Genomic DNA, 14144 nt, shown 5'->3' with positions numbered 1-14144 from the left:
ACTCGAACTGCATTCGTTGAACCATTCGTCGGTTATATGAAAGTGCTCATTAGAGTTGCCCCGAACAAAAAGTGTGGGATGTAGTTTTGTAGTGTGTTGTTTATCTCGTAGAGCGCATCGCGGCATGTAGGTCGAGAGCCCTTATACGTATTTTTTGCATGTTTACTTGAGTGTGCGCATTGTTCTATACCACACAGGCCATATTTCATTCATAATAGTTTCGCAAATAAACACATACGGGTCGATCTCATATTGCTTTTGAGTTAGGCATAGTGTCTTCAGATCAGGATATGTGTACCCTGTTTGCTGGGCCCAACAGATGTTATTAAGGGTAGTGCAACATTTCCCACTTGAACCATGCTAACATTGCCAGAATAAGGAACATTACACTGTGCTGTGTATTCCACGCTCAGTTGTCTCGCGACGTATACCCCCAATTATTATATTGGGTACTCCACATGTTCAACCAGTCAGCACTTCCCATATCCTATTTTTCTGAAACATGTGCTTAAAATTGCACAACTGCCACTCAAGTAACTTTGCCACCAAATTAGTCAGTGACAAAAGGTATATGTACTTTATCACAAATTTAATAACCTTAGTGGAAATGGTTGATGGTGTCCTCTGCCTCGTACGGTGCACTTCATAGCAAAATACACAATAGTCCAAATGTTTTCCTTGTCCACAAATGCCCTGTCAAAGCTGAAAGACTCTTATCAAAATGGGGAAGCGGGCTTGCTTGTCCAGAGAAACAAATATGAAACTGCAGTGCTCAATGTAAATAACTGCATGCTCAGCAACTAAGGCTGGTGATGCCGAAGACCTAATACTTCTAGGTTAAAAGGAACAAAGGAGAAAAGACCACTGCGGCATATTAATGTTGTTTCAAAAGTATAACACCACAAAATTTGTGAGAGTCAGTTGGTGTATTTAGTTACGTTGGTCACCTCCTGCACCAATTTTTAATAAGATTCAAATGCGTTGCTACCAACCAGGACCTAAGCCTGACCTATGATCTAATAATAATAATAGTATCTATCTATGACCTATATGGACCTTCACCACTAGTTCGGTCTAGGTTTCACACGTGGCTTCTAGTGAAATTCGAAGCTGCTCCGTAGAGCTGACAGGAGACTTGCAGAGTAGATAATTTTTTTATTTATACTTTCCAAAGAACATGTAAAAAAACAATGTGCTGTATCAACTGTATTCAAAGAAATACAAATATACATTGTTTTAGCTATGTGCATATTAGCAGATTACAGGTGACTGATGACACACAATGGGCGTCAAGGGTGAGAACACAAGAATACTACCACTGCAGGCACTGTCCTGAAATTCTAAGTCACAATTTGTCAGAAAGCAATGACCACGCACAGCCTAAGGATCATATTGAGCTTCTTCCATTATTCTTTTTATTGACAGCCAGTCCATGAAAGTGACCCTTATCGTTGAAAGAACGGTTCAACAGCAAGCGAGCTGGTGATAGTGTCCATGATGGCGAGACCTGAAGAGGAGATACAAGAAGGGACATAAACACGCTATGTTGAGACATTGCGTATGTCCCTTCCTATCCCTCGTCTCAGGGTTTTTCGCTATGGACCTTCATGATGTTTCCTTTCGCAAACTTTACATATTTTTATGTAGAATTGTGGAGGTACAGCCAGGCGCTGTTAGCAAATCACACAGTACTTTTCTTGAATCAAGAATCCATAGAAGGTACACAGTCATCTTCAGCATTGCACACATCTATGGGACATGTTAATCACTTTGGAATGTCACAGACATGTCATGGAGGCCGGCACATGGTTAGTGGTGCTGAAGAGACAACTATTTGTCATAGTTTAAGCATAAAAAGCAGTTTTGTAACCTGCATGTTGAAACAGATGTATCTCTACATACTTTGCCATGACACAAATATATGAAGCAACAAATGTACCCTCTACTTTATTATGGTTATTAGTCAACACTGCCAAGAATGTGGGAACACAGTCTTGTACCACCTACACTCTTCAAAATGACCTTCACACACGACACATTGTAGGTCAACGAGACTCCAGAATGATGTCCTCTCCCTCCCCTTTGGCTGAAAACATTTTTCTACTACTTTGCATAAGGGGAAGTTAGTACAAGAAACGCACATATTCCTTTTTTGAGCAAATCAGTGTTGAGACCGTTACCATACTGTGGTAGGCCTGCAGTGCATTACATGGTACCGCACACACTGCAAAAAATTTCACCGTAGAACATGTCCCTCATTCTAATGACAGTCTTCTCCAGTTTTTCAAACTGCTTATTTCCCATAGTGCTTTATGGTATGACACAGTATTTCTAAATCTTTACTGTAGTTTACTGGTTGTAGCAGAAAAAAGAGACCACTGTTTCCGATCACAGGAAGCAAGCCATAAGTGCTATACGGAAACAGTACATGCTGCTCTCTAGCAGTTGTTAGTGTTTGGACATGGTATGGTGCATGCAGGGTAAATTCCATGGTTAAAATATCCAAACGTGAACAACTGTTAGATTACATGATGTAGAATGCTCTATAGTACAGTAAAACCTCCAAAGTCGGACACCTCCCTACCTCGGACAACTCCCCATGATTTCATTGCACGGGCAGGCTCCCATTGAAACTACATGGGGACGAAATTCTCTATGTCGGACACCTCCCTATCTTGGAAGTAGGATAGGGTTTTCCCTGCAAAGTCGGACAAAACCCTGGCCAAATTACCTCAATATCGGCCCATCTTTGCACCAAAAAGACCCAAAATGAGCCAGTGGCCTTGACTTTTGCCCCTTTTTTCCCCTATACTGGTCTCAGCATTTTGTTGCTTTAGTTTTTAGAGTCCAAAAACAAGTGCTGTCAGTCTACATTGTAATTCTTTATGTGAGCACTTGTCTTCAGTTTGTCTAGAGCCTTTGAACGAGCACTGCACCAAAGCTATGAGAAGTAAGCTGACGCTTCAGAGACAAGTCCTTGCTGCTCGAAAAGCTCCAAAGGTAATGTCATTGAGCAGAATCTGAACGGAATTGAATATACTAAAATCAGTAATAATTATCAGTGAAGAGTGGGTAGATGTACCACAACCAGGCACCACCACCAGGTACCACTAAGGACCTTAAATTGGAGAAGGGGGACATTTCTCACAGCTGTGATCTCTTCCATTCTTTGTTCCCGTCATATTCTGTAACTCGGACACCTCTATAAGTAGGGGACGCTTCGGCTGCACCGCGGGTGTCCAACATAGGAAGGTTTCACTGCATTTATGTTCCGTGTCATGTGACCACAAACAATATATGCTTTTGCTCATGCTGCACAGCACAGGCGAATTGAGCTCCATGTGAGGATAATAACATGAAACCCGAGGCACGGAGGAAAAGGCATGACTTTACGGTCTCTGTGTCAGTTGTTTCATGTTGTAATTGCGTACCAGCTGGCCTGTACCTGAGAATAGGTTTGATGCATTGTACACACACCATAGACATGCAGTATGTGGTGTGTTGTGATAGTAATGCCACTGCCAATTGAAGAATAATACTCCAGGTGGATTGTTTCGGTACAATCTTGAACTATATGCATACCAAGGGGTAGGGCATCTGCGTGACAGGTTTACCTGGAAGTAAGAATGTAAATGTTAGCTGAAGTCATTGAATAATTAACATTATCAATATACTGCTGCAGATCATACCAACAATAGCACACAAGATGCTCCGATATGTTATGCAGGAATGTCTCTGTACTCACAATATTAGTACAGCAGCTACAGAAAGGCATAAAACAAGTTTTTGTATACATAATACCACTTGAGTGCAACACAAGCTTCTGCTGCACTGCCAGAACACCACGGCGGACAGATTTACCTTACTTCACCTGAGAAAAAGTATGTACTGTTGCACACATGATGCTGTTTGAATGTCTCGAAAAACATAATTTATGACCGAAAGACATCAACTGGAAGATTTCGATTTACCTTAGTCAAAACTGAGAAAAAGTATGTGCTGTTGCACACATGAAACTGCTTGAACTGCCCTTGAGCGCTCTGGAAGAACACCTTATTTGTGACCAAAATACAACAGCCTGAGCCAACATTGAATTTATACCTTACTCAAAATACACAAGATGTGCTGCCGTGCATATGATACTGCTTAAATGTACTCGGAAAGCGCTGGCACCTCAGGCATGGTTGCTCTAAGCTAGCGAGCAACAGCAAGGGTATACGAACACAAGAAGTCGAGCACAAGTGATAGAATGCACTTGATTAATCAGAAAATGAAATGTCTCAGTACCAGGTGTCACTGTTCCGTCAAGAAAAACAGATGAACTTTGAAGGGGCGTCTGGTTGGCACTGGTGACAGCCTTCAGCTTGAAACCCAGACGGTGATAGTTGAGACGTGGAGTGCAAGCTTTTCGGTGGTGCCAGAATGCCTGCGTAATCATTTAACAAATAAGGCAATTCCAAATCTGTACTGAGAATACACCCGCTGGGGCGTAATCTCTAAAGGATGAAGCAGTAACTGACAGATAGCGCATTTTTCTCTTCTACGCATGACTGACTTGTCTAACATTACGTGTCTTACCTTTATCTGCTGCCTAGTCCTGCCCCTGCAATCTCCTGCTGCAGATAAGGTTGGCACAGCATCCCGGACGAGACATCTTCGGCTTCTTGTGAAACAAGTTGCGCATTGCTTCCGTAACATTCGTATGAGCCAGATGAACAGATCAAATCACTGCTTTCGAAGGTGGCACCCAGTCGGAGTTGTAACCGATTGTTGCAGTCAATCGATTTCTCTTTCGCCTTTCGGAAAATTCTGGTTTGAAACATTGGATCTGCATGCGGAAGTGTTCTTGCAGACGGGAGCAAAACGCTCACGCATTCTCAGCACGCAGCACGAACACGAATCACACCAGGGAGTCTGTACTGGCCTAGCAAATGCTTTGCAGTCGAAGGAAGCAAAACTCACGTTCCTCATGGGTTTAGTGAAGTCCAGAAATATACTGGCTCCCTAATAGCGAACTGTTTATGACTTCCCCAATGTGAATCTGCGCAGCAGACGGCTCGGCAGAAGAAACTGGCCGGCTTGGCGGAAGAAACCAAGCCAAAAGTCATGCCAAGCCGGAGCGCGGGCAGACCTCGAATGTGTCGTCGACACAGGGTTTGCGGGACACAAGACGGGATGTCAGTGAAACTAAAAATTCACTTTTTCCGAAAACCGCGAGGAGTTTGGGATAACTATTTTGCATACATAATCAGTGTTCCCTTATGAACACATCGTGTGAGAACCATTCCATTCTGTAACACTCGAAAATCGGCGTAGCTGAGCTTTAACTCCTCCGCTGACCAGTTGGCACTTAACTCTTGTCTTCAAATAATTCAAAGCTGGTGTGAACAATGGCAGATGAAAATCAGCATGGTTCCATGTCAGTTACCTGCAAGAGGTCTCCCCTTCCATATAGGTATCATCTAGGTAATGTCGAAATATCCGCGGTGACACATTTCAAATATCTTGGTATCATCTTTTCGAGTAAGTTGAGTTGGAATGCCCATGTTGAATATGTTTGTGAAACAGCTATGCAGCATTTGTATTTTCTGAAGCGATCTATGAAGCGTGCAACCCCTAAAGTCAAACTCACTGCATACAAAATGTTAGTTCTGCCCATCTTGGACTATGCTAGAGCAGTATGAATGCGCTACCCTGTAAGAAACACAGGAAAACTTGAAAGGGTCCAACGTAAAGAGGCGCGTTTGATTCTAAATGAGTATAGAAGTACAACGTCGGCTACGGGTGTACTGCAAGCACTTGGTTTTGAACTAGTGACAGACAGATTCCGTAAGAACCGTCTTAAGTTAATTTACTCAGTCATAAATGGGCAGTCTGGGATATCCAAGCCTGATTGCGTACGCCGTGATGTTTCTTTTCTCACTAGAACGAAGCACAACAAACTTATAAACAGTCACTGTGCTTCACAGATTGCTTCACACACTCTTTCTTCCCCCTATTGCACTGTCCAAGGGAATAACCTTTCTTATGATGCTGCTAATGCGACTTCCCTTGAAGAGTTCACTAAGTTGATTGACGGTTTAAACCTCTAGGTCTCTAGGATGTCTCTGTACTATTGGTGATTGTTAGCACTTTGTGCCACTGTACCGTTTCTTATCCGTTTTCTTTTTCTTTTTTTTTCCTACCCCTACAACAACCTTGTATGCTAGTAGTATAAATAAATTAATAAATAAATAAACTTTTCTTTAGAATCCTTCGTAATCTTGTGCTAGAAAACGCCCGTCATCAAATGTGAACGGTTCTGCATCCCCGAACAGCAGAACGTACACGAGGCATCTGTGGGTCCTTCAAATATGCAACACAGGAGCGACAGGCAAATGATCTGATTACTTTCACTAACCTTTGCAATCCGCTTCGCGCGACCAATGTGACCACTAGGGTTGTCGATCCCAAGACTTTTTTGCAGTCCCGGGATTTTCGGCTGTCAATCCCGGGATCCAGGGACGGGATTTCGGGATTGTGACGAGTTCAGATGGTGCTTCCAAGGGTAGTCCTTCGCGGTTCAGAATTATCTGACCCGTATCCGACCGGTGCCCTTATATGTATATTTTTTTCCCAATAACTCACTCGCACCCGACCCTCTACCCTCAAGGCGTTGAACGTTGACAAGTAAACTGAGGGTACTCCCTAGGCTATGGCAGATGATTAGATATGTCTATGTGCATAGTTGTCAATTCTACCTTTTCCTGAAGGCAAGCACTCGAAAATTCGCAGTGTAACCGCATTGGTAAAATAGTGATGGCAAAATGCTTACATTTTATTATTATTATTATTATTTGTGCTGTGATAATGCCACTCCTTTTTTTATTCATCTGCATTTCACTGTTGCACGTGGAAAAAGGCGAGTCCTGCTATACTTGAAGTAACAGGAAATAATACTTTATAATTTCCTCAAACGGTGTGACATTCCACTTAAATGAACAACAGAACAAAAGAAAAAAAAAACACGAGTGGAAAGAAGCGAAACACTAAACGGTTTACAACCCCGTCGCTCCGTCTTTATCACATTGTACAATAATTAAAACACGACCTGAGAAAGCACAGAGCGTCAAGGGTGGTGCACCCCAGTTCGAAGCAAACTTTTGTGCAAATACTGGCTGCCGAACTGAAGGTCCATTAAGCTTCCGCGCTAGAAGAAACGACAGTAAGTAAATATCTGTACGCACGGATAGGCAGCGATCCTCTGCCACCTCCAGTCATAAAGAGTGCCATTTCCTTACGAAGGAGTGAGTATGTGCCTGAATGGCAAAAAATGTAAAAGAACATGTCTGGTGGCAAAAAAAGGGGGTTATTTTTCACTTTTCACTCCCTTTAAGTTGGCGTGCTCCAAACGTCACGCCGCTGCATTTGAAAGAACTCTCGGAGGCCGTGATTTCAAGCAAACGTTTCAACTATGGCGCTCGCGCGACAGCTTCTGGCGAATCACGGGCCAAGTGACACTCCTGCTTTCACGGACCTGCGTTAGTCGTTACGTTGCCCACCTTGCGAGGCCGACTACGCCAAACAGTTGCACCACACCACGGGCCAAGTGATGCATTTTACGCCCCTCACAGTGTAACGACAAGTTGAAGATCTCGGCCTTCAAACTTGAAGCCAGTCAAGGGAGTCCCATTGCGCTCCTGTGGCTGCATTCACACAAAGGCGTGCTGGGAAACTAATGGAGCTGACAGACTTCGCCAGACAGAGGTCGCCAGTCTTCAGGACTCCCCCTATCGAATACGTCTGTCCGCAGGTCATAAGGACCCGCGTCTCGTTATTCCATCCCGACACCCTTACTGCAGAGGGCACATCACAACCTCTTACCGTCATTTCGGTCCTCAGCAGAGACGACGCCTGATTGCTACTGCGTATTCGCACGGACAGGAACGCTCGAGTACAAATTGGGCCGCGCAAACGATCCCAGGTGCTTCACCCGCAAAAGACCTGAGACACTAACACACAGGGTTACGCCACATGATGGTTACTCAGAGGACCGCCGCGAATTGTTCAGGACGCTCCGTTCTGTGCGCATCGTGGAATCCTCCTTGGCGGATGCGTCCTATCCTATGGGCAGCCCCATAGAAATCATAAGGAGAGGCTAGAAGCAAAGGTGGTGCTGGCTCTGCGTCAAAAGGAGGGATGCGCCGTATTGTGGCGGCCAGTGTTGCCATGTGCCAGTGCTCTCTGCGCGCTGTCCTTGGCGGCTTGGTTTCAATGGTGAATATTCTTTCCGTAATCAATTTACGAGGAAACAGATGTGCAGTAAGCATAAAATAAACATGAAGTAAGTAATACTGCGCCCTTCCCGTGCTGTAATCACCTGTTCTAGAAAGAAAATGCGGCCTTGAGTGCGAGGGCAAGCTAGCAGAGTTTCGGTTCCGGAGTTGCCAAAAGCCGGCCGCGGTACATCGGCTAAAGCTAATTACGCGGAGTGCCACTTTGACGCTCGCTGCATCACAAGAAACAATGCGGCTGAAACAACTGACAAGACATGCTTGACTAGAACGTTAGAACATGTGGAATTAGGGGAAACTCCGACGGAGTAATGAAACGATTGAAAGACTGGTTTCACCCTAGGGATGGTAATTCTGGCGGCCCCCTTTTCTGGGACTGCCGCCACAACCGAAAAATACTCGTCTCTCCCGGAAGAGCCTCGTAAGCGCACAAACAAACATACCGCCTCAGGTGCATTCTGTCCTCGCTAAAGACATGCGGCCCTGACACCATAGAAATCATAAGGATGATTTCTCCTTATGATTTCTATGCCCGACATTCTTTGTTCAACTTTTGGGTGCGACGACTTGTTTTCTTTTCTTTTTACACAATTAATACACATTGAAAAGACAACATATGAAAAGAGGAGTGTCATTGGAATTGCAGAAAGATTACATAATGTGAATTGGAATGATTTACGGGCTCGGCGCTCCCGGGGAAGAGGTGGTACGTACCTCACAGCACAAGCTCGCCGAGAATTCTTTGGGGCTCTGAGTATCTTTCTTTTTAATGTAATGGCCTGCTTCCTGGAGATGTGGATTACAGTTTTGAAGCCAGTGCAAGGAAGCTTCCCAGGCTCGTGGTTAATATTGTTCTTCAATGTATACACCGGCAATACCCACTATTCCCACTGTTGTCATGTCAGCATTTCTCCATTTGTAATAAGGTGTTTGGTGTTGGCTGGTGGACTTGCGAATCTTGCTGCACTGTATCTAGAGTTTTGCTTCCCGAATTGTGTCTGTGCTGACCGGCTGCCGAGAAGAAAAAAAAACATGTAGCCTGCGTGTAATGTGAACATGTAACCTGTGTAGGTAGCCAGTAATCTCCTGCAGAAGTAAGTTTACATCAGTGTCATGCCAGCCGCTTATGTAAAAAGACAGCTTTTCTGCTGCAGTTGGGTGCAAAACAATTAGACGAAATTTTCATTAAAACTCGAAGTCTCGATAATTTGTGGTTGCTTCCTGGGTGGTTGGGTGACTCCAGGTGCCCGCGTGCTCGTGAATTGTGTCGCCGTTCTGTAGTAGTCTGGACCTGCTTCCGCGTAGACCGAACACCATATATCGTTGAAAGTGTGTCGGAGTTATCGTGGTCGTAATAGTTCGCCGTGCCATCTGTGCTGTGTAGTGTGCAGTTGGTTCCTGTGTGGTGGTTTGGAGCACGTGTGCTCGCGTGCTGCTGAATTGCGTCTCAGACATGGCTTCCTCTTTCGGCAATCTGGTACTTGTGTACTGCTTCCTCGCTGTTACCCATTGTCTTGTACTAGATTTCAATTCTGGCTCCTGTGAACCTATAGGTGTCGTGGCTGCGGAAGTACTTGCAGTGTGCGTCGTCGCTGTTACCTTTTCCCTCTCAGTAGATGTGAATTCTGGGTGTTGTGAAACTTCAGGTATCCTGGTCGTCGTATACGTGTTCCGCCGCAATGTTGTGGTCTGTGTGGACCTGCTTTCGCGTAGGCCTAACACCGTATATTGTTGAATGTTTTTCCTTGTCGGAGTTGCCGTCGTCAGAAAAGTTCGTTGTGCTTTTTGTGTCGCGTGTAATTGTTTCTTTGGTGGTGGGTTGAAACCCAGGTGCTTTCGTGCTCGTGAATTGCGTCTCAGATGTGGCTATCGTTTTCGGCAATCTGGGGTCGCATTCACAAAGAGCTCGTGCGACGGAATCTGTCGTAACTCCGTCGTACGGGAAAGTTACGACGAAGTGCAGATTCACGAAGGGCGCGCGTCGCAAAATCTTCGCAGCTTACGGCGGAATCCTGCGAGAGCTCCCGAGCAGTCTTACAAAGAAAGATGGCGGCGTTATTTGGCAGCGGTGGATTTGGAGACGGCAAACAAAGACTCCGTAATACGCGCCAACGCATTGCACTTTGCCACAGAACCTTAGAGACCATCCCCGAAGTGACATTAGGGCACTTTTTTGCTTGGTAACCTTCAACAAATGCTTCAACTTTGTGCTCCGTAAAATCGGGTCGCAGGGATTTTTCAAGCATCCTCTACACACCGTTAAGACACCCCCAACACCCCTTCAAATTGTCTGGAAGAAAGGCAAAAGAAGCCATGAAAGCTGCAAAACTGAGTGCCACACACCGCTTACAAAACACCCTCACCCACCCCCTCCCCGTGACGAACATACTGGGAATATATTTGCTGTGTCATCGAACGCGTGTCGCCTGTGATTGCATGGCATCCATTATGGCTACCGAAAGACCGAGAACACGTGCAGTAACACAACATTTGGGGACGAACAACTTCCTCTTCTTCTAATGGGACGACTCTTATTGGTGCGATTACAAATTTTCGTCATCGTTACCGTAGCGAAAACATAGTCTTGCACCCTTTGGGTGTTTCTCTCCGAGGTACACGTGACAGGAAGCGAGCGACTTCCTCTTCCTCGTCAAAGGGGGTACCCTCTCCACTACGGTAGCTTTGTGAATCGCGCTTACGTTGCCGTCGTACGCGCGTCGCAGGCTACGACGTCTTAGCGCATATTAGCGTAACTTACGATCGCGTTTGTGAATCCGGCCCCTGTTTGTGGGACTTGTATATTACTTCCTCGCTGTTACCCATTGTCTTCTAGTGGGTGTAGATTCTGAGTGCTCCGAAACTGCAGGTGTCGCGATGGTCGAGGTCTGGCTACCCGGCTTGGCTGTGGAGGAACTTGCAGACTGCCTCGTGCACTCTAAGCAAAAAAAGGCGTAAAACGGGGAGTAATTGCAGCTTCTACTCCCCTAGTCTGCGATTACTCCCCATTTTAGTCCCCTAACCCAACATTTAGTCCCGACGTTTACTCCCAAGGACTGGAAATTGTCACTAAACTTCGTGAATGGTCTCCTGAATGCAATAGTCTACGTAAATATGTGCCCTTGGTCAATTTGAACGACATAAGGCTGTATAACTCACACAACGTAGCAATTTTCCAGCCACACAGAGTAAGAAACAGTTAGCGCATCTTTCTTCGCAAATTGTGCCCTAGTATGGCGAAAGGTTTTATATCACTCGATATATCACGGTTGACGGTTTGCTTTAAAGTATTTTCATGCATGCACACTAATTATGTACCTGGGACTCTTACAACAGCGCGTGAAATGCGGTCTCCACTCTGTGACATTCATTTGCTCCCGTGCATTTACTCCCGAAAGAGACTATTTTTTGTGGCAATGCATTTAGTCCCCAAAAGGAGTAAAAGTACTCCTTTTTTTTCTTAGAGTGTAGTGCGGACAAAAAATGAATTTTTAAATCTACTCGTACGAACATATATTGGCATTAAACTGTATTCATTAAACTGTTACTTTTTCCCTCTCAGTAGATGACAATTCTGGGTGCTGTGAAACTTCGCGTATCCTGGTGGTCGCGTAATCCTGGTGGTCGCGTACTTGTTCCCCTGCGTGGCTGTCAAGGATGTTTGTCTGCTGTGTCGTGGTCATTGAGGAGATCACCGATGTCCTGGTTGTTGTTCGCTTCCAGCCGCTTCCTTGTTGTTGCTTCCTTGGGGACCGGTTTTGCAGTTGTAGGAGGCAGATTATCCACGCAATATCCTTGGTAGCACACCCCAAATCTCTTTATCTCAATCTGGAAGACAGAAAGTGAGTTAGACGCTTGTGTTTTCCGGAACCGTGCCCTGCTGCCATGCTAAACGGTACGGAAGTTTGCTATTGTGAATACTAGAAGGATTCACTCAGAGCGAACGAATCATCGGAGTGAATCCTGAGAACCGATTCTCGCAAACTCTCGTTCAGTCCTCCATGGTGGCCTTCCCCGTCTCGCGAGAAACAGCTACACCCATCGTTACCAGTTCGTAAGAATCCAAAGCGCCCCCCCCCCCCCCCCCACACACACAGCCGCGGTCGAGCGAAGAACCAAAAACATTCGTTCTTGTGGCTTTCCCGTTCCCTCACGCCACGCACTGGACGAATCAACACTGCACTATTCTTGTGTGGGCGCCATCTCTCGACATTCCTCCCAAGCTCGAACGCATAGCTCTCTCTCCACGTGCTACACTATTGCTTCCACGCAGAGCTGCGCCGTCCGAGATTGGCCAAGACTCTGGTTACTGACCCCAAGCAGCACACAATATTGGTCAAATATTGGCACGATCCCGGTTTCATTGGGCCTAAGGAGGCCCAATCAATCCAATTGAGAAAGCACATTCGAAAAAGGCGTGAATATTAAAAGTGGTTGACATCTTTTACCAACCAATGGCCCAACGTGTTATCTTGGAAAGCGACCCGCCTTGTCGGTGTTTCCTCCTGAGAACCCGAAGGCCACACCTGTGATCTGCCCGCCCTGCCTTGTTGCTTCGGTTCTTTGGTGTCGGAAACGGATAACTCTACCGGCGTAAAACTGAATTTCGTGGAAAATGCGCGGAAAAGCACGCTCGTAATTTCCTTTTTTGCTGTTTGTCATTTTTCCTGACGCACAGGTGTGCAAGACTGCAATGTTTGTGTGACACCGTGATTGTACTTATGCGCCCGTGAGATGGCGCTGATGGCAGGCAATAAGACGATAAAACCGCAAAGGATCATGCAAAGGGTCGAACGGTCAGTGTGCACTCTTAAAAATGAACTTCACCGCATAGCACGCTCCTAGCCAACTATAATCTCGAATGATATCATTATGTGACCTGATTTGTTGAAAACGGGAGGCGTACGCCTTTTTGTGACACTTATGCTGTTCATAATTGTCACCAAAAAGGCGTACTCCTCTCGTTTTCAACAAATCAGGGCAGGTAACGATATCATTCGAGATGATGGTTGGCTAGCAGCGTGCTATGCGGTGAAGTTCATTTTTAAGAGTGTGGCGCGAGCCGTAAACGCGTTTATGAGAAATCGGTTCGCGTTTTAAATATTGAGCTTTATTTATGGGCTTTTCTTTATATTTTTGTGTGTGTTCGTGTGCTCGATATGCGAAATGATAAGTCAATATGCTATGCTATGCAATAGTCAATTTCAATATGCTTCTTTTGCTCGTGAGCTGCGGGGGTGGCAATGGTACCGCAAATGAGCGTTCATAGTTTTATTCAACAAACAGTGAATTTGACGGATGAGTTTTTTGTGTGCACACCGCTATGTTGCAATAACATTAATTGTACGACGGCTCTGACGACGCTTCGAAAAGCGCGCCACTTTCACGCATACGAGACCTCGATCGGCGCAGAGAAACGGTAGTAGTATAGAAAGGAGTCCTATAGCCAAGAGTTTTCTCTAATCCAATTCCAATCCAATTCTAATCCAATTCCAATCCAATTCTAAGCCATAATCCAGTTATAATCCAACACAATCCAGTTCTAAGCCAACACAAGCCAAATCCAAAGCCATCTGATTGGTCGCCATTAGCTCCGCCCACTTCACGTTGATTGGCCCCTGCTAAGCCTACTGATCTTTGATTGGCTGACCGTAGCTCCGCTCCTTTATGCTAATTAATTGGCTTGACTCCACCCAGTTCGTGCTGAATGGCCCGTGCTAAGCCTACTGATCATTGATTGGTTGACTGTAGCTCCGCCCCTTTATGCTAATTACTCGGCTCTTCACGCAGATTGGTGCATGCGTATCGCTGAGCACGCCGCCGTTATGCTAATTAACCGGCTCCACTGATTGGTCCATTGTAGGCCTACTGATC

At 45.5% G+C, this 14144-nt stretch overlaps 1 protein-coding gene across 2 annotated transcripts in view; it reads right to left on the bottom strand.

Moving 5' to 3' along the window:
- Positions 1–14144, bottom strand: part of LOC135388301 (mucin-5AC-like) — a 78664-nt gene that overhangs the window by 34378 nt on the left and 30142 nt on the right. The window contains exon 4 of one of the 2 annotated variants that reach the window (XM_064617764.1): positions 11785–12098. The exons of the other annotated variant lie outside the window; for it this stretch is intronic. Coding sequence (XP_064473834.1) covers positions 11922–12098 — 177 coding nt within the window. The 3' untranslated portion in view covers positions 11785–11921. Of the gene's footprint in view, positions 1–11784; positions 12099–14144 lie in introns of those variants that run through there. 2 annotated transcript variants of the gene reach the window in all.

This window comes from Ornithodoros turicata, chromosome 3, assembly GCF_037126465.1.
Source record: "Ornithodoros turicata isolate Travis chromosome 3, ASM3712646v1, whole genome shotgun sequence".
NCBI classification, from domain to species: domain Eukaryota; kingdom Metazoa; phylum Arthropoda; class Arachnida; order Ixodida; family Argasidae; genus Ornithodoros; species Ornithodoros turicata.
This window is presented reverse-complemented; position numbering and strand designations above follow the sequence as displayed.